Here is a 21,092-nt window from a genome sequence, read left to right as displayed (position 1 = left end):
AGTGAACATATACTGTATGATTTTATGAAGAAGTGAACAGAAGGGATAATTCTGTACACTATATTTTTATAGGTATAAGCCTATGCAGAAAGTGGATGGAGTTGCAGATGGCTTCACAGGAAGTGGTCAACAAACAGGCACATCTGTTGAGCAAACTGTAATTGCCCAAAGTCAACATCATCAACAGTTTTTAGGTATGAAAACAGGTTTTGTAATACTGCATATTTAAGTAAGATGAACTTCATTATCACTTGAATATGAAGTCACATAAGTATGTTAGTTGCTTCTGAAGTTATCATACCCACCTTAAAATTCTTACAGCTGCTCAAAAAGGCAGTTAAATTACACGTTCTGTGTTGTGAGCTTTATGTAATATTTATTGCACATCATATAACTATAAAAAAAATAAAATATGCAAATTCTTTGTTTGTGTAACAAGACTCTTTGGCTGTGTTACTGCAGAAGATGTAGGTTTCTTTGATTGGGTTTTAAAGTGCTGAATCTTTTGCCCTAATTTTGTTATTATTGAAATCTTTGAGAACATAAGGTAGCATTAAAATGTTTTGCATCTTCCTTTCCAGGTATCTTTCAGTCCAGCATTTTTTTCTTATCAGCTTGTCTCTTGGGAACAATTTGTGACTCTGGCTCTACTTGAAAGTCTAATAAATTTCAAATAAAAGTGTATATTGAGTCTACTAAGCCACATCATACCTGGCCACATAGAAACTCTTCAGCTGAATGAGAAAAATCTATTAAAGGATTAATCTTTCATACACTGACATAGATATTTCCCTCCATCCTGTAATATTCTGAAAACGTGTGTTAGCTTTTTTATAGGTGTGGTATGTACATGAAATCTTTTTAAAGTCTTTAAGAATAATTGTATATTTTTTTCTGATTTAAAATGTGGCTGAAATTATTTATAACTTTTAACATATGACACGTATGAAAAACTTTTCTCTTAGAAAATTATGACCTTCTGGAAATTATTTCTTTGTGTCATCCATAAATTTTTCCTTAATCATACTGTAACTGGCACTATTAACAATAGCCTCTTTCATTATGTTGTCATGGAAACAGATGCATCTCGAGTACTTCCAGAATTTGGAGAAATTGAAATATCTTCTCTCCCAGATGGTACTACCTTTGAGGACATCAAATCGCTGCAGAGTCTTTATCGAGAGCACTGTGAGGTATTTCCTGGAAATCATTATTTTTTTAAAGTTCATCTCTTCTAGTGAAGTAGACAGTAATGCCATATCTTATTACAGCCATGTTAGTGTGTGACTTCCTTCCCCAACTCTCCTGTTATTAACATTCATAAAAAGGTTTTTCTTTACAGGGGAGAAAAAGTATTATATAATAGACAGAGACAATGAAATGTAGCTATGTGTATGTTTTCAGAATGTTAGAGCAGTTCGTCTTCAGATTACACATAAAGATTTTTGGTTTAGTCAGTAGGAAATTGCAGTGGTTTAACCCTAGCCAGCAACTAAGCTCCATCCACACAGCCACTTGCTCATTCCCCAACAGTGGGCTAGAGAAGACAGTCAGAAGGGTGGAAATGTGAAAACTCATGTGTTGAGACAAAGACATTAAATAAGTAAAGTGAAAGCTACACACACAAGCAAAACAAAAGAAGGAATTCGTTCACTGCCTCCAGTGAGATGACAGGGGCAGGCAAGTGTTCAGCCATCCGCAGGCAAGCAGGGCTCCACCATGCTTCCCCTGGTGCAGCTTGAGGCCATTACCTCTTGTCTGTCACTGGTTGCTAGGGAAAAGAGACCAACTGCTTCATCTCTTCATCCTCCTTTCAGGTAGCTGTAGAGACTGATATGGTCACCCCCGAACCTCCTCTTCTCCAGACTAAACAACCCCAATTCCCTCAACCATTCCTCATAGAGCATATTCTCCAGATCCTTCACGAGCTTCACTGCCCTTCTCTGCACCTGCGCCAGCACATCAATGTCTTTCTCAAAGTGAGGGGCCCAGTATTCAAGGTGAAGCCTCACCAGTGCTGAGTACAGGGGGATGATCACTGCCCTGGCCCTGCTGGCCACTCAGTTGCTGATACAGGCCACGATGCCATTTGCCTTCTTGGCTGCCTGGGCACAAGCTGGCTCATGTTCAGCTCCGTCAGTCAGCACCCACAGGTCCTTTTCCACCAAGCAGCTTTCCAGCCACTCTTCCTCAAGCCTGGAGCATTGCATGAGGGTGTTATGGCCCAGATGCAGGACCCAGCAGTTTGCCTTATTGAACCTCATAACATTGGCCACAGCCCATTGATCCAGCCTGTCTGGACCCCTCTGCAGAGCCTTCATACCCTCAGCAGATCAACACTCCCAGTGTTGTCAGCACTCGATCCCCTCATCCAGATCATCAGTGAAGATATTAAACAGCACTGGCCGTAACACTGAGGTGTGTGGGACATCGGTTGTGACTGGTCACCAACTAGATGTGATACCATTTACTCTTTGGGCTCGGCCATCCAGCCAGTTTCCAACCCAGCGATGAATCCTCCTATTCAGGCCATGAGCAGCTGATTTCTCCAGGGGAGTGCTTTGGGAGACAATGTCAAATCATAGAATCATAGAATTGTTAGGGTTGGAAAGGACCTTAAGATCATCTAGTTCCAACCCCCCTGCCATGGGCAGGGACACCTCACACTAAACCATGGCACCCAAGGCTCTGTCCAACCTGGCCTTGAATACCACCAGAGGTGAAGCATTCATGTCTTCCTTGGGGAACACATTCCACTGCCTCACCACCATAACAGTAAAGAACTTCATTAATCTAAACTTCCCCTGTTGTAGTTTTAACCCATTACCCCTTGTCCTGTCACTACAGTCCCTAATGAAGAGTCCCTCCCAGCATCCTTGTAGCCCTCCTTCAGATACTGGAAGGCTGCTGTGAGGTCTCCATGCAGCCTTCTCTTCTCCAGTTTGAACAGCCCCAACTTTCTCAGCCCCACCTTTTTAAGCCTTTTTCATCAATCTGCTGTGGCATAAACTCACCCACAGCCACAGTTGCTTTGAGGTGTACCTTCTCCACTGTGGCCTTATCCTTGGGTCACAATCCTTTCAGAGTTATACATTCTGTGGCACAGACATAACCATGGCCACAGATGCTTTGAGATGTACCTGTGCTGGTGTGGATTGATTCAGAGCCACAGAGGATTTAGGTGCCCTGCTCCCATGTGAACTCATCCACACTTTGACTCGAGCTTGCACTGGATTTCCATCCTGTCCAATACATCAGTGCAGAAACAACAGCAATGCCCTGGCCATCTGCCAGCCCAGTTACATCACCATTGTTGTTATCAAAGTGTTCCCATGCACAGCAGAGTGAGATGATCAGCAGTATGGCAAGCACCAAAAGTGAAAAGTAGCCACTAACGAGCAGTAGGCTCTTAATACACAGTAAGGCAAGGCAGAAGCCTGCCAATTCATAGCTAAACAGCAGTAACAGCTATAAATTCTATCTAGCAAATTCCAGTCAAACCTGTCTTTATCTCAAAAACCTTCAAGCCCAAGTTGGCTTCAAATTTGGGCACCAAACTGTCCTACAGAAAATGCCTTGATTGTGTAAGCACTGCTCAGCAGTGATGAAAACATCCCTGTCTTATCAACAGTTTTCAGCACAAATCTAGAACGTAAACCCATACCAGCTACTGTGAAGAAAATAAACTACTCCAGCCAAAACTAACACGGCAATATAAATCAGGTTAAGTTATGATTTCTTATTTTATATTAAAAACAGTGATTTTTTCTTTTTTTTTTCAACTTGAAGGAAACATTGAGATGTTAAAGCCACATTTGATGCTGAAAATTTTATTTTAAATTTATTTTTGAAGGTGCTTTCAACTCTGTGCTTTGTCAGGTTTCATGTCAGGTTTCATGTCAATGTCAGGTTTCGTTTGTTTTTGCAGTAGCATTAAATATTTTCTTTGGTGAATCCTCTGATATGTTTGCATATCCATGCTAATTTCTAGAGACTTCCATGATTCTGCACTTCACCCTGCTTAAGTCTCTGTGCACACAAGTTTATACTGATGGATGATTCATGGATATCAAAGATATCTAAATGGACATTATTTATAATTTGAGGAATGTACAGTTTGCCTATGTTCCACTACTTGATGAAGGAAAAAAAAACTGTAGGTCTAGGTGGAGTTGGAAGTGGGGGAAACCGGGGTGGAAGATAATCTGTATTTGTGATTTATTTTCTCAGGCAATACTGGATGTGGTTGTGAATCTTCAGTTCAGCCTGATAGAAAAATTGTGGCAAACTTTCTGGCGCTATTCTCCCTCTGCTCCACCTGATGGCACTATTACTGAAACAAGGTCAGTAAATATTTTTTTGTTTACTGCTTCCCATGGTGTCAAAAAAGAATAAAACTTGTTTTACCTGCAAAGTAATAATTTGTTTCATATGATAATTTTTCAAATCAAATTTGTCTGACATTTTTGTATAGACTGAGTATATGCCACAGTGCAGTATTGAAACGGTTGTGTCATCCGTATTTTAATGTCCTTGAACAACTACAGTAAAAATGTCTTTTCACAGAATCATAGAATTGTCAGAGTTGGAAGGGACCTCTTGAGATCATCTTGTCCAACCCCCCAGACAAAAAGGATCATTCATACCTTTTCATAATTTTTGAGCTATAGCAGAGCTATGGAGACATTTTTTAAATCCATTTCCATATGACACAAGATTTAGAGAAGTTCTGTTGTGTGTGTTTGAGACATCTATGACATCTTAATAAAAAAAAAAAAACATTTTAACACCCATTGGAGGTTCTTACCTGCTGTGAATGCATTATCACTTATATGCTTGCTACATTTTTTTCACACCAGCAATCTGAGTGAAATAGAAAGTCGACTTCCAAAAACAAAGTTGATTACTCTGTGCAAGAATGAATCTATTCTGAAGTGGATGTGTAACTGTGACCATGTCATGTACCAGGCTTTGGTGGAGATACTCATTCCTGATGTCCTTAGACCTATTCCTAGTAAGTTGAACACTTGAAATATTTTGTAAGGATTTTTGTGCATGTGTGTGGTATGCTAATGGTGGTCTTCTGCCTCACAGAGCTTCATTAGTTTGAAAGTTAGGAATGTATTATGTATCAATTATCCTTAATTTTATTGTGTAGGAAGTTGTGCTGAGAGTTGAAGTATGCTTTGTATTTTAAAAGTAACTGAAAAATTTAGTACAGTTGGAAGATCTAGTTTTCAGTTACTGAAAAATTTAGTACAGTTGGAAGATCTAGTTTTCAAGGTATAGTTTCATATTAGAGGTATTTCTTTGAATGTTAGATTTCCAGATAAAAATGTTTTTCCTTTTATGCTGGCTGTAGGCTATCTGATAGACTTAGACATAAGCCTTGCGGCCCTGAGCCAGTATGCACTAATGTCAGTTCATCCTTCCACTAAATTCAGCAGGTTTTGCATAAAACATTACATATTAATCTGTGCTTAGTCTGGAAAAAAATGTATATGATCTTTATGATTCCATGTTTGGACTAACAAAAATTAGTCTTTTGTTCATTGTCAGTAGCTGCTGAAATCAGTATTAATTACTGTTAAACAATGAAAACTTAACTCCCAAGATTTTTAATCCAATTTGTCAGTCCAATCTGTTCTTTCTGACATGCAACCTGCATCAAAGAGTCAATAACTGCCCTGCCATTCAACCAGATTTCTTGGTTTTTTTTTCTCTTATTAGAATCTACCATTACTCCAGCAATGCATTTTTATGGCTATTTTTGGTAGAAAATCAGTCTATGTGAGGGAAGTGAACTCCTTTGAAAGCATTTATTGTCTCACACATGCTGTGTTAAATATTAAAAATAAATCATGTTCGCAACCCACTATACACATTGTAGCTCCTACATATTATATTCTTTCCATGAAAAAACAGTAGTCACTTTGTAAAGTTAGATTAATATAAAAAATAAATAAATAAATTAGGGCCTTAAGTAGCTTTGCAACTAACAAAGCTATTTTGTTATGCTGTGAACACCCCTTCTGATATTGTGACTCTAACAGTAATAAGCACTCCATAAGAATATTTGCAGGTATTGCCCTGCAGAAAAGTTTTATTGACATTTTGCTTGTCAGTGAAATGAAATTAGGTTTTAGTAAATGACATGTGGTACAAAAAATACTTGGAACTGTAAATGTATAATATCTGAAGGTTGGTAATTTGAAAATGCATTTTTTACCTTTTTTTAAGGAGAGAGTAAATTCTTAAAAGATAAACATAATTTATCTTTCATCTATGTAGCAGAATAAAGGAGGAATGTTAGCTGAAATACATGCAGTTATTGACAACCATTACTTATAGAAATTATTTTGCATTGGTTTATATTTGATGTGTTACATTTCTGTCTAATGACAATGCCAGTAAGTAGGATATTAATTTTAGAGTAATATAATCTATCAGAAGTGAACAGGTAATGATAAAAAACCCCACAAATTTAATCACAATATTTAATAGGTTGAATTTAAACTGTCTTCAAAGAGCACATCACTTTCTTAATAAAGACAATATGACATGAATTTTCATCAGACCTGCTGTCGCCTTGCTTTTCACTTGGCTCCCCTGCACAGCCTAGCAATCTCTAGCATTTTTGTATAATAGCTCCTTAGTGTGTGGTGTCCACCTGCCTTGTTACAGGGTTTAAGAAAATGGGACACAAATAAATAATATCAGTAATTACAGGCATCGGGTCCTTTTCATGTTATTTCTTTCTTTGTAAATTAGCACTCACATTTGAGTGCTGATACCTACTGTGTTTAACATTTCTGGTTTTGGGATGATTATCAGACTTCTCCATGCAAATATATCATCTAATCCCAGGACAAATTCATACCACAAGACTTCTGCCTCTGTTTTTTGAAACATGCAGTTGTTTTCTGCTAAGGAGTACACCCACTGACTTACCTCTGGATGACAGCTAATGCATTTTTTTTTATTTTATCTTTAGGACTAGCTAACTAAATGGCTTTTTCCAGTTTGCTTTCCTGTAATGACGGTTCATGCAAGTTCTCTCTTTACTGCTAAATATTTAAAATTATACTAGTTTTTTAACTCCTGCTTTTGAATTAAAGTATCTCCAGCCATTACAAGAGACAAAGGGAAAGACTGGTTGTGCTTAATGGTTGAGTCTGACAGTTATGGAGCTGCTTAAAGCCGACAAATTCATCCTCTTATAGCAGTTCATAGGGAAGTTTGGACTATCTAGTGGAAAGGGGATTGTAAATGCTTCATCAAAGGCATGCATATAATTTTTTTTTTCCTGAATAAATGGAAAGATACCAAGAGCAGCTGCTCAAAATAGGGAAATATATTAATTTGTAAAGAGCTTGAAGTAAACATATGATTTTTAAAGTTTTATCTTTTTTCATTTCTAAATCTTCAGTGTCTTACTGTGCTACTTAGCTGTGTAGTAAATATTACTGGAAAAAGAATGACCATTGAGGAAAAATTGTTACATTTTAACCTGTCTGAAATTTGCCATCTGAAATGTTTAGCACCCACTGACTGCAAGAATTGCTGTGTATTAAACAGCAAAATTCCTTTTCCTAAGAAAAGTGAAATGTTGTCCCTTTGAGTCAGAATAAAGGCCATAATTATCTGATGTCTTTGACAATAGACCACAGCTATTATGTCTTAGAATGGATTTTTTGCACCTTTACAAGTGGGAGGATGGACAGTAACAAACTTGCCTGTGATTTAGTATATATTGTAGGTGGAGAAATTTATACTATAATTCCACAATTCCAGGAAGACAAAATTTTAATGTACTGAAAGGCTCTAAAGCCTCTTTTCATGTGATTTACATATTAAAGAGGTTTCAGCTGAGAATGCGAGCTATTTAGGTGCTTTCCAAATCAAACTTTCTGTTGGTAACTGCCACTACAACATTATTTATTATGTGTCTAGTAACATTTAACTATCTCAGACCATGTACTTTGCACCATACTCATTGTGTGATTCTTTGAAAGTATTTTTTTTTGTTTTTCTGTGGTAACTAGATGAATTTAAAAGCAGGCCTTGAGGATGTAGATACTTAGAGTTTTGGTAATGGCTAGATGTGTGCTTAAAGATGGAGTATGAAAAAAAGTATTTGATATGATATCTCCAAAGCTAGTTAAAGGCTGGTCTTAAGGCCTGAGCTGCTTTTCCATATTTATTTTTCGTGGAGATCACCATTAAAGTGATACCAATAGATAGTTGGGTGAAAAAGAATAAGGAAAGGAAATTAAAAGTGAAAAAGCAGTAATATTTTCCTTAAATGTCTAAGTGTCACTCATATAGTGTTTATATTATTCCTTCCACTTTGCATTTTCGTGTTCTGTAGGTACAAAATGTGAGTGAATACGTAGTTAATTAGTGAGTGCACAGAAATAATTTACAAATCAGCACAAGAGAGCTGATTGGTGATTGACAGGATTGAAGGAAAAAGCTTATTCTTCATGTGGAAACCTCAAGGCAGGGGGAGGAGGAGAGCGGTTACCATAGTGTGTTCAGCTAAAACAGATACTTTGTAAGATAAAATTGTGTTCAGCAAAGCATCCAAATGTGTGGTCAGTTCCATAAATTACTGACATGGATTCTACTGCTTATCACTGTAAACCTGAAGATGTGAAAAAGATGTCATAAAGAATGCATTTTTTCTTTTACTAAATTTACTCTGCTAGTAGAAAGCTTCATTAAAAAGGGATCATCAATAATTCAAATGGGAAAAAGTGTATTTCTCAAAGATAAGGTCTATCAGTGTCAATTTCTTACTCTACCAGAGTATTCAGCCACATAAACAATCTTTACTTGGACCGTTTCTTCTCACACATAGCTAAAATAGTTTGAAAATAAATATTCTTTCCTCTTTCTATTTTTTTTTATTCTTCACTTTTTTTAGTTGCATGCATTTTCTTCTAGTCTTTAGAAACAGTTTTTTTGTTTTGGTTACCTCCTTTTTTCAACGGTTTGACTGAATGCTAGTATGTCAGTGAGCAAGTGGTAGGTATGCCAAGTGAGGTTTCTGTTACTCACGAGGTAGGATTTTCTTTTTTCCACGTGAAGTTCCTTGGGAAAATACTTCCTGTCCTCCTCCTTTGAAAAATTAAAACTTATATTTTGAGTAGTGCAGATTGCTGTAAGGACTTCAATTTCTCTCTAAGTTTCTGTCAGCCACTCACTGGTTCTGTGAGTGCTATAGTAAAGAAACAAAAATGCACAGAGATTCCACAGCCATTTGAGTAATCTCATTTTCAATCAGTGAATCCTATATTTCACTCCTATATTTTACTTCTTGGTGGTATACTTAAGCACTGTATGTGCTTAAGAATACTTTGCATGGCTTAAGGTTACTTTGGGCTTATTTGAGGAAACTGCAGTATTCCAGGAACTGGAATTCTTTCCAGACTTTTGCTCTTAAAACAGAAGTGCTTGCATTAAATGGAAAACTGAAAGTTTGTGGTGGAAATTTCCATTACAATAACAACTGCAGTTACTGATGTTCTTCTGTAGTAGTGGCCAAAACAATACTGCTGGTCACAAACTTCTTGAGATTGTTAGGTGAGGAACTTTGATCTTCTTATTAAACAAAACCTAAAATCACTATTGCAAATCTATATCTAAATGAGGCACTTTGAACCAAGGCTGGATTTGTCTTTTAGTAAGTAAAAGCACCGAACACTGAGTATGTAAGTCCTGAGGATGCAAAGCATTTCAAGACAGGTACATTGCTTTCTTTTAATTCTGTTTTTATTCTTTAATGCACAGGTGCCTTGACCCAAGCCATTCGCAATTTTGCAAAAAGCCTTGAAGGTTGGCTTTCAAATGCCATGAACAATATTCCACAGAGGATGATACAAACCAAGGTAGACAAAACTGTTGCAGTATTGTTCTTGCAGTGGCAAACCAAGTGGGCAGTAGCATCTAAAAGAAGTAGCATTTTAACTTCAATGCTAAATTTCAAGTTTATCATGAAGCATCAAATAATGGGAGAGAAAATAACTTAGTTTTGTCAAAAAAATTGTGAGGAACACACTTGATCTGCTACACGGACGTAAGTTGTATATGAGGACTTGTTAATATAGAATATTAAAATGAAGGTCTATAGAGTTAATCTACAGATTAAGAGTACAATACTTAAAATAAGTTAATTTCTTCATAGGTTGCCGCTGTAAGTGCCTTTGCCCAGACTCTGCGAAGATACACATCTCTTAATCACCTGGCTCAAGCAGCCCGTGCTGTGCTTCAAAATACTTCTCAAATCAACCAGATGCTCAATGATCTTAACCGTGTTGATTTTGCCAATGTTCAGGTAAAAATTGGCTTTAAATAACTTGCTTGCTTTTTGATTTTGAACTTCACTTTTAGTCCTCACTATTCTATCAAGAAAGTGCGGTGAGAACATTTTGCTGATTCATATATGCAGTGATTCAGCTCAAACATGAAGGCTTACACTTTAGGGAAGTAAGAGATCAGAGCCATTATCCATTTCCATTTACTGTCTTGAAGTGCACGTATTCTTTCAACATCTATGCAAATCAGAGCAAGTAGATTCTTAGAATGGGTACCATGGATGACGTCTTAATAATGCATAACAATATTTTAGAATATTTAGCATAAATAATATTTTAGAATTTGATCTCAGATAATAGCATAGGTTCTGGATGTCTCTAAAAGTTATTAAATGCACAGCACTGTTTTTAGTAAAGACCGTTTCAGTATTTCAAAGGCAATACCATTAGTATACTTCAGCTAATTACCTATACTTAAATTTACAAGATCGGAGTAATTGATTAGGTTAGTACAGATTATAACTAGTTTCCAGTTAGCTAGAGAATGGAAGTTTATATTTTCACTAAGCCTAATGTCTCCACATGTTTTTGTTCCTTCGAGGTAAAGTATTTTACTTTTTGACCAGGAAAGGGAAATGTAAAGGGTGGGTGTCAGGAAGATGGAGATAGGCTTTTTTCAGTGATATCCAGTGGTAGGACAAGGGACAGTGGGTGTAAACTGGAGCATAGGAGGTTCCACATTAACATCAGGAAGAACTTCTTTACTGTAAGAGTGACAGAGCACTGGAACAGGTTGCCCAGGGAGGTTGTGGAGTCTCCTACGTTGGAGATATTCAAGGCCCGCCTGGACAAGTTCCTGTGTGATGTACTCTAGGTTACCCTGCTCTTGCAGGGGGGTTGGACTAGATGATCTTTCGAGATTCCTTCCAACCCTTGGGATTCTGTGATTCTGTTACAGATTACCGGTAGTTCTGTTTGGCCATGTGAATAAGTGTTTGAACATAATTGTTAAAATCTTAAAATCAGTGAAGAGTACTTGACCAAAGATACAGTATATCAAGAATTGTAGTATGTTAACATGGATACAAGACCTGTGAATTAGGTGTGAAGTGTTAACTTGGTGGATGATACCTAGAATTTAAGAACATGGCTTGCAGTCTGTGAGTCTTCGTTTTGTCTCTTACTTTCTGAATTGACAAGCTAGCCTTATTTAAACTAGATAACACTGACTAAATTGCTTTATTTCATGTAAAGTGTATTTCTCCATTTGTGTGCTGCTTGTGCTGTAGTTTTAAGTAACCTGAAATCTATCAATGACTCTAGTCAGAAAACAGAGCAATCCATGTTTACATACAAAGCTTTTTTCTATAAGATGGCATTACAGAAATTTTCTGTAAGCTTAGCTTCTCCAGAATGAAAGGAAACTTGCACTTAATTACTTGCTACTTGTTTTTTTTAGCTATTTCTCCTGCTTGCTCTGCCTTTAGTCCCAGAAAAATGTGACAGGTCTTGAATATTTAAGTAGAAAAATGATGAACGAGGAAAGTAGAAACCTTTTTTGAAAATTAATGTGGAAAATTACAACATACTTGTGTCCATTCCATTGTTTGTTCTCATTTCTTTATTTGATGCTCTTATATGTTATGCTTTTCCCACCCATTTGCTTTGAATAAAATTATGATGTAAAAAATGCGTCTTAGTTTGTCTAGTGAGTGGGGTTTTGTCCTTTTCATCCAATGAATTGCTTAATCTTTGAGAGAGAATTGCATTCTGTGCTTTGGATTATGTATTGTTGAGTCAAGAGCTGTTATGTATTGTAACAGGAGCAGGCTTCCTGGGTATGCCAGTGTGATGACAACATGGTTCAGAGACTAGAAACAGATTTCAAGATGACTCTTCAACAGCAGAGCACTCTGGAGCAGTGGGCTGCCTGGCTTGATAATGTAATGATGCAAGCATTGAAACCATATGAAGGAAGACCCAGCTTTCCTAAAGCAGCACGGCAGTTTCTGTTGAAATGGTCTTTCTACAGGTACTATTTAATAGACTTCTAAAATATTCCAACTGTTCAATTATTTGCCGAATTTTTCCCAGTAGTAACGTTGACAGATGTAATATCATACAGTGGGTCACTAGATCATGAAAAATGTGTGTGTGTTTTTCAGAACAGTCAATGTTCTCATGAACTTGGGGATACTTGCAAATCGACAGGGACTTACATGATTCTTGCTTATTGTTTTAAAGGCCATGTGCAAATGAATGCAGGTAGAATTTTGACCTGAGTTAGAAGCATAATATTTATTTTTAGGGTTAATTTTTGTGGGCACAAAATGAATACACTATTTTTAATGTTATTTATTAAAACACTCTTGTATGTATGTTTTTTAAATAAGGAAACAAAACCTGGTTTTAATGTGTAAAAAGAACTTAAGACAAGCATTCCATATTAGCTGCATATTGAAACAGTTACCAGAGTAAACCTTGTTCTTTAAAAATGACTGTAGCAACTAGTTGTTGAAGATACCAGAATTTGTCAATATAATATGTACACACAGCCTATCTAGTTTTAAAATAATGGCACTTAAAACCTCTGTTCTGGGAAGGTGGACACAATGGACACTACTTAAGCATTAGTTTGTTTAAAATCAAATGGTTTTCTTACCATTTTAGTTATGTTTCCAATAAAGCTTTTCTTCAAGTTAGGTTTTACACATGCTCAAATATTACACAGTGAAAATGAAAATGGAAAAATGGAGGAAAACTGAAAACACAAACCAGTCTGGTAATGTTTGATGTAATGTGGTGTCTGACAATTCCTTCAGAGAAAGAAGCAAACAATTGTCTTTCCTGAATATCTCTTTCTGAAGACACTATAAATAAGACATTTGTGGATAACATTATGTTTGGGAATATTGGTTTTGAGTTGAATTGTCTACATGGATGAGTCTTAAAATGACTATGACGTATAATACATAAATATTTTTTTTTCTATTTTTGAATAGCTCAATGGTGATTCGAGATTTAACCTTGCGCAGCGCTGCTAGCTTTGGCTCTTTTCATCTGATCCGCTTGCTTTACGATGAATACATGTTTTACTTAGTAGAACATCGTGTTGCTCAGGCAACTGGAGAGACACCTATTGCAGTTATGGGAGAGGTAAGATAATATGTAAGAGACTAGGTTCATAGATGTAGTAATGAATTTGGGTATGTGCCTTCTCAAATTTTTTAAACATTTATCTGGAATTGTAGGATTTTCTGCAATATTACAGTAGGTTGGGTTATAAATACATAACAACAGTTACAAACTTATTTTATTGGTTGATTGTCAGACTCCTAAAATCACACTGGATTCTTATAATCATTTATGAATGAACTTGCTTCTTTACAAATCTGTACACAGATACATGCACAGTTTGAAAACTGTGAATCAACATTCAACCTTTTTCCAGTTTTTGAGAACTGAATATTTTATGTGAAAATTTACAAAAAAAGAAAAGTAATAGGAAACTGTTGCTTACATGGATCTGTTTATGTGTGTTTGCACACGTTTTCAATTCCTGCAAGTGAGCTGAGTATTCCCATTGGCTTCAGAAGGATGGCTTACATGCAGAATTTTGGCTTGTACAGTACTGTTTACATACATGTAATAAAACCAGCACAGACCTACATAAAGGTTTGCAACACAGTTGATATTCAGAAATGTGTTTCAAAGATTATTGGTTTAAAAAACAAAATAAGAGTATCAATTCATAACCAGTTTCTCATCTATGGCATCTGCAAGGCAAAGTTCATCTCATCCCTCTTTTCCATTAGTTCATCTAACCTTTTATTTTGAGTGAGAGATGAATTGTCATCGAAGAATTGCACTTCAAAAGTATTGGAAAACTGATATATTTTAAAATATGCTATCTAGTTAATGGCACAGATTTGTTACATTTTTACACTTAAAAGTCACTATTCTATATTACTATTAAAGTGCAAGTCATGTTGTGGATTCACTTACCATCAGGTTATCATTCTTCCCTCAAGATACACTGATAGGCTCGTTTTATACAGTAAATAGATGCTATACTTTGAAAAGAAATTGGAAATCTCAACTTTATTTCTCAAAAGATTTTATATTATGTGTCACAACATGCTTCAGAAAATCTAAATAACATTGTTTCTGCTTAGTGACCCACCAATTGGATATTTGCTGAATATCTGCCTTATATTTACAGTACTACACTTCCTACATTCATGCCCTCTTAAGAGACACTGTATATGTTGGACATAAATGTAGTATAGAGTCTTCTAAAAAGTTTATATAGGTTGACAGTGGAGATATTATGAGGAAGTAAGTAATACAAAATTTTTGGATGTGAAAGGGACAGAATAGAATTAATAAATATTCATTAAATATTTAGTGGTTTTATGTTTCTGTGTATTCAATAACTGCCATTGAAATAAATGAGGAACTGTAAGAATGTGGTCCAACAAACACGTTAAGACAGTATAAACTGGTGTTGCAGCTGAGCAAAACTTTCTCCTTTGTCTTCCTTCCTCTTCTCCCAGCTTTGGATGCACATATTGGCAAAACTCCTCTGAAAAAGATCGGTTATCATCATGTATGGTTGGAAATGTATTTATCTAAATAATGTTATCCTTTCATTTGAGATTCATTGATGCCGTTTTGCTCTGCCAGTTCTTAGTTAAAAGAAACTTAAAGGATTCAGGGGAGGAGAGGGAACAAGGCTGTATATCTATAGTATGAACAACATTTTGAAAATGGGTTTTTTTAATGTGAGGAAAATCAGTTACCAGACTTTAAATCCTTTTTCAGCAGTACCTTTCATCTACCTTACAGGTAGATTTACAACACTCTGACATACCTTCATTTTTGTTCCAGGACAGCTAAAGTTGTCTCTGGGAAATTTTAGAAAGAGTTTTTTGTTTAAATATTGGCAGTTCAGAATGGATACCCATCATAATTTATGGCTTCATACAACACATAAATAGCTCACTTCAAGCAACGAAGGCTGTGATGAAGTAATCTTAAAAAAAATTGTCATCCCCCATCCAACTTTTGAGGGTTTACTTAGTAATAATTGTCTTAATAACTACAAGACTAGGAAGAAATGGAAAACAAATTGCTGCAGAATGGATGTGGCTACAGAGAACATCTGCTCCATCATGGATGCTCTAGTTCACAATTTGCTCTAAGACTGTGTCCAGTTTTTTTTATCATTTCTTTTGCAGTTTGGTGATATAAATGCTGTGTCCCCTGGAAATATGGATAAAGGTAAGAATTTTAATCTCTCCTGTATATCAAGTTAATGTATGTCTGAGCAAAATAAGTTCTTATGTTTTAAGAATACAGTAAAACAGAATTTAGAGCTGTATTATGTTTTAAAGAACATATAAATATTACAGGGATTCATTAATAAATTATGTGGATACAATTAGCTATGTAATGTGCAGCATACAATAATCATTAGAATATTATACATTTGTTTGAAAATAAAGTGTATTTCAAAAATGCTTATAATTGACACAAGAAATATTTAAATTTTTACACAGAGTTTAGTTGTATCTGATGGGACAAAGGAGGGTAATGTGGGAAGAAAGACAGGAGTGTGCTTGTATCTATTTTAGCTGTAGTAAATGTTTTGTTAAGTGAAAAAGGCAGAATTTCATGCATGTAGTTGTCAGATAACTTGTCAGTAAAAAGGATAGAAAGAAATTAGTTCTTCATAATTAAAAATATGCCATATAATAATAATAAATGAAAATATTCCATATTTTGGCATATGTTCCTAGCATGACTAGTTGAGTGATTTGAGGTATCTTGACAGCAGATCACACAACTAATGAGTATAAGAATGTCTGGCAAAATTTGCATGCAAGTTGCTCCAAATCTCTTCAGTTTCCATATCAGTAACTAAAAGTAATAGCATTTTTATTCATCATGTCTTAGAGATGAGAGGCACTTAGCACTATGAAGATAGCATTGTTTTTTAGAGGTTGTTTTTGAGATTACAGATGTTTCATGCACATACTGTTTCAACAATGTGTAACTCAAGTGATCAAGGCTAAAAGTCTGTTTACCTATCTGAGATAATCGTTGACCTTTTCCATTAAAATTTTACTATTCAGATTGTACTTTGCCAGATTCCTAATCTTCCCGGTATTTTTGTATTTCAACTCTTATTTTCAAAGTAAAGGCCCTTGTATTAGACTTTTTTTTCTTCATGCTAGTTTCATGGTTGTTTGTACAGATGAGGGCAGTGAAGTTGAAAGTGAAATAGATGAAGAGCTGGATGAAAATGGAGAGCCACAAGCCAAGAGGGAGAAAACAGAGCTAAACCAAGCGTTCCAGGTGGGCTGCATGCAGCCAGTGCTTGAGAGTGGAGTACAGCAGAACCTTCTGAACCCAATTCATAATGAGCACATTGTTGCAACTACTCAGACTATCAGACAATGCAGTGCTACTGGAAATACATATACTGCAGTCTAATATGAAACCTCCCCTTTTCCCGCAACACACTCTTTGGGTTTAATATGAAAAAAATAAAGATAGTAAGTCCGAAGGACGACTGTTGTCAAATTTTAGCTGTGCTGAACATTATTTTATTGGAGTTGTTAAATGGAATGGGTGTACGTATTTTGCCAGATCTGTTAAAAAAAAAAAAAAGGAAAAAAAAAATTTTGTAAACAGAATCATTTTACATTGGCCGCTCAATATGAAGAGTTTTCTTCATATCAAATGCAAGGACGGTTTTTGCAAAGCTTAATGTTAATGTTTTTGTCCTCTTACAATAATTAATTTTTTTCATAGTTTTTAAAAATATTTTAATGTTAGTTATTAGTTACAATGATGATTTAAAATAGATGGGGGTTTAATTTGATGCACTTCTGTGAAATATCAAAAGAACTATTTTCTTTGATTTACACTGGAGGCATACTTATTTGACAGCAGATGTATCAAATATGTTATAAAAGGTGCTTTTCATTGGACAACGAGAAGACACTATTTTGATAAAATTGTGAGCATTCACAGGGGGATTTTTTGTAATAATGTTGGAGGGTTGGGGAGATCTCCTAGTTTCTTTCTGTGAGCAAGAAGCAAGCTTAAATGACAGAATTGTAACAGAATATGGTAATGTGTACGTCATAAACGTACCTAACTATCTGACCATCATGTAAACAATTCAAGCTTCCTTTAAAATCAACAGTTCCAGATATTATTTGCATACCAGTTCCTCTGTTTTGAAGACTACTGATTCTACATGTAGGACCACTGAGCAGATGCTTTTGGCTGTTGAGTGGTACTGTAGTTAGAAACTGAAGCTAAAAAAGAAGTGACTTTATTATTATTAATTTTAAGTGTATGTGCTACTTATGCTGAACTGGACATACAGGAAAACATTCCATTTGGATGACTTTCTTCTATTCCAGGTCTTTTCCTACTAGTGGTTCAATCTGCTGCTCTTAGAAAAGATGATTTATAGAATGCAAGGAATGTAGCAACCTGCATCATTTTCCTTTCAGAAATATTACCTTGTTAAAGTGGATTTAAATTTTTACAAAAATTAGATAAGGCAGTGTAACTGGCACACCTCACTTGTACTTATTCCCAATTGTGTAGAATTTGAATAGGTGGCTAGATGGACCATTGCCATTTAAGAATGTACATCAGGGATCATTGTACCTCGGCTATTACATGGTGCCTTAAACAGAACTGAAGCTAAGACTTAGAACTTTTTGTTATTCTTAACTCTTAAATTAATTCAACACCGTATGCCTGTCATTTTCAAATTCTCTAAGAAGGACAGGTTACATAGCCTTCAAAAGAATAAAAGGACTTTTTTATTATTAAATGATTTTAATATCCCTCTTAGAATGACAATAAACCTATTTTTTCTCAGTTCTAGCTGGATTTCACTTTATTACAAATAAAATTTGCTTGGGAATTTGGAAAGCAAAACTAGCTTTAATACCAACTTAAAATGTCAAAATAGGTTGACCATAGTCCCAAGCATGATTATATATTTTCTAAACCCTTGCCTACTTTTAATTTTAAAAAATAAAAATAAAAAATGAGCAGGTACATAATGCAGTGCATGTTTTCAATTTCTGTATTTTGTGGGGTATCAGAGAGATACTACATTTTAATGGTTAAATAATGACAGTTCATAGAGACCATATTAATTGACATTAAAAACTCAAATTTTTCTTCTTAAACACTTCATTATGCAGACACATGAATTTGCTACACTAAAATAGTGGAATTAAACAAAAAAAAAGAAAAGCCAAAAAGTGAAGGAGAGCACAAAAAGATCAACTTTGCAGAAAAGACTGTGTAAGAAAATTAGGGGTTCTTTTATTTTGGTTTATCTATTGTGTCTGAAAATGACTTTAAAGTCATATATACCAAATGGGAGGAGAGCTTGTAAAATGAACAGCATATTTATAGCAAACAAGTTTGTTGCTAGAGTTTATATATGCTCCAAATACAGCTGCACATCAGCTGAAATGTCCTAAGATTATTGGTGTACAAAGTTAAATTTTAATGCCTTTGCAGAGCTGGGAGGTGAACCCATCCTGCTCATTCTATGTAGGCATAATCCTTACTAATGTCGGTACGTGGCTTCTGCCTCAATAAGTGAAAGTGGGGTTTATATTCATTATTTCTAAACTCATAAATGCACTGAATATCGTTATAGATTTTGTTGTCACATATATTGCTCAGTGTGTCCTGATTTTTCCTTGGAAATCAGCACATCTGTACCCTTCACCAAAAATGCTAAAACTAAGCTGTGATAAATATTTACTCCCCTTCATTGTGCATTATAAGATGTTTACAAGTAAAATAAAGTGAAGTAATTCAACTTTTTTTTTTAATTTTCAGCATTTTTAGTACTGTAGTACTTGTTTCAATTTTTGCGTTGATTGACCTGCAATGTCTTCTTATTATTGTCCTTTTTTGATTTAATGTTGGATTTGCTGTTGCTGAGAAAAAGAGTATGATTTTAATAGGTAAATCTAGATTAGTAAAAAAGGTGGGACCTATCTTTTATTGTTTAGCTCCCCACTCCACTCAGCTGTTCACTGTTCACAAAGTGCAGAACAAAACTGAACAAAAATCTGATACAAAAATTAAACATATCTCATAATTTCTAAAAAACAATGAGTTATCAAAACAAATTGGAACTATCCTGGGTTCGGAAAACTGAATGGAGTCTGTAGTTCTGTGCTTAAATTCTAAACATTTTACCAGATTTTTTTAAGAAATATGTTACCGTAAATTGCATTGTATACTTACAGGTTTGGGGGTCTTCTGCTTTGGTTTTACATTTAGTAATATTTTAGTCAGATACTTAGATAAAACATTTTGCACATTCTTGCTATTAAATATTTGGGGTTTAGTAATCATTACACTACATAGATACAAATACCTCAGTCCATATTCTGTAATGTATAGCATGCGGTTGCATTGCCACACCAGCTCTGAAGTCTTTTGTTAGTGCTCTGGAGAGGTGTAGCATGTATCCACAGGGTAGACATTATGAGAGTTGACATGGTTTATGTGTTTTATCTAATATTGACATAGGATCCAAAATAATTATTTTATAGGCATTTCCCCTATTAGCACAAATAGCGCAGTGAACATTGTGGGGGAATGGGTAATGTTGAACTACCTTTTCAAAAGGGCCCAGTTTTCAAAAGTTTTGTATTTATTAAAATTCATTGGTACATTTTCATCTTTCTCATGATAAATCAGATTGAAAGCTTTTTTTTTCTATTTTCAATTGCTATTTCTGTGTTTTGCTCTTGTACTGTAGCATGTTCTAAGCACCTTCTTTTAAAAAAAATCCATAAAAATTGGAAAATAGATTTTAAATTATTTACCTATAAAATGATGATTTACAGCATTACTGCCTTTAGTTCAAAAATAAAAAAAAATAAATAATGTTCTGTCATTCAGGAATATATAGGTCTATATACAAATTTAATTTAAAACGAGGTATTTTAAAATATCTAAACCACTTCTTTGTTCACTTTGTTTTCCCTAGAAGAAATGATCTCATGTCTTTGTCAATCTCACCAATTGACACCTGCACTGTTTAAAAAAAAAAAATTGTATTAGAGATGCGCTGCAGGCCAGTTTAATTCAGAATGTTTTTACAAAACAAAACCAACTACTGATAGCCATTAAAGTGCTGACAAAAATAGATCTATTAGTAATGTAAAGATACAACAGTAATTTGAGAGTTTAAAGCATTCATTCAAGAGAGCAGTATGAACTTCTGAAAATTGGGCCCTTGTCTCTAACAGGACATCTTCTTTGTATATGGTTTAAAACAAATCAATAAATGGAATTCTAGTATCTCTGCTAATTGTTTGGTGATTTAAGACAAACAAACAATAAAAACTGGAATAGAAGCATAAACACACAGTGCTTAGTTCTAGTATTAGGAAATTAATTTGATGTAATGCCTTGCATTAACCCTTTGAGCATTGTAAGGAACATGATGGGAACAAAGCTTTTTAGATAATTTAATTAGTCCACTGAGCATATACTTTGAAATAGTTGATAGTGTATTGTTTTTTTTTTTTAATTATGTTTAAAGTAAATACTTGCATACTATATGGGGATGGTTTTGTTATAGGAGGCTCAGTAGATGTAGGCAAAATATTCACTGCCATTGAGGTGTACTGTTGTATGGAACACAGTATTTCAGCTCTCTTGTTTTCTTAATTGCATAAATATATAAAGAATATAAAACTT

General features: G+C 35.0%; 1 protein-coding gene across 1 annotated transcript in view; it reads left to right on the top strand.

The window, feature by feature from the left end:
* RFX3 (regulatory factor X3) overlaps nt 1–16,832 on the top strand; it is a 119,476-nt gene extending 102,644 nt beyond the window's left edge. Inside the window, exons 8-17 of the mRNA XM_034072859.1 lie at nt 73–194; nt 1,081–1,193; nt 4,231–4,343; nt 4,860–5,014; nt 9,796–9,893; nt 10,190–10,339; nt 12,143–12,351; nt 13,322–13,475; nt 15,560–15,602; nt 16,579–16,832. Of these exons, the coding sequence (XP_033928750.1) occupies nt 73–194; nt 1,081–1,193; nt 4,231–4,343; nt 4,860–5,014; nt 9,796–9,893; nt 10,190–10,339; nt 12,143–12,351; nt 13,322–13,475; nt 15,560–15,602; nt 16,579–16,817 (1,396 nt within the window). The 3' untranslated portion in view covers nt 16,818–16,832. The remainder of the gene's footprint in view (nt 1–72; nt 195–1,080; nt 1,194–4,230; nt 4,344–4,859; nt 5,015–9,795; nt 9,894–10,189; nt 10,340–12,142; nt 12,352–13,321; nt 13,476–15,559; nt 15,603–16,578) is intronic.
* Nucleotides 16,833–21,092: the final 4,260 nt, after the last annotated feature.

The sequence above is a fragment of the Melopsittacus undulatus genome, chromosome Z (assembly GCF_012275295.1).
Source record: "Melopsittacus undulatus isolate bMelUnd1 chromosome Z, bMelUnd1.mat.Z, whole genome shotgun sequence".
Taxonomy (NCBI): Eukaryota; Metazoa; Chordata; class Aves; order Psittaciformes; family Psittaculidae; genus Melopsittacus; species Melopsittacus undulatus.
Note: the sequence above shows the minus strand (reverse complement) of the source record. Positions and strands in the feature narration are given on the sequence as shown.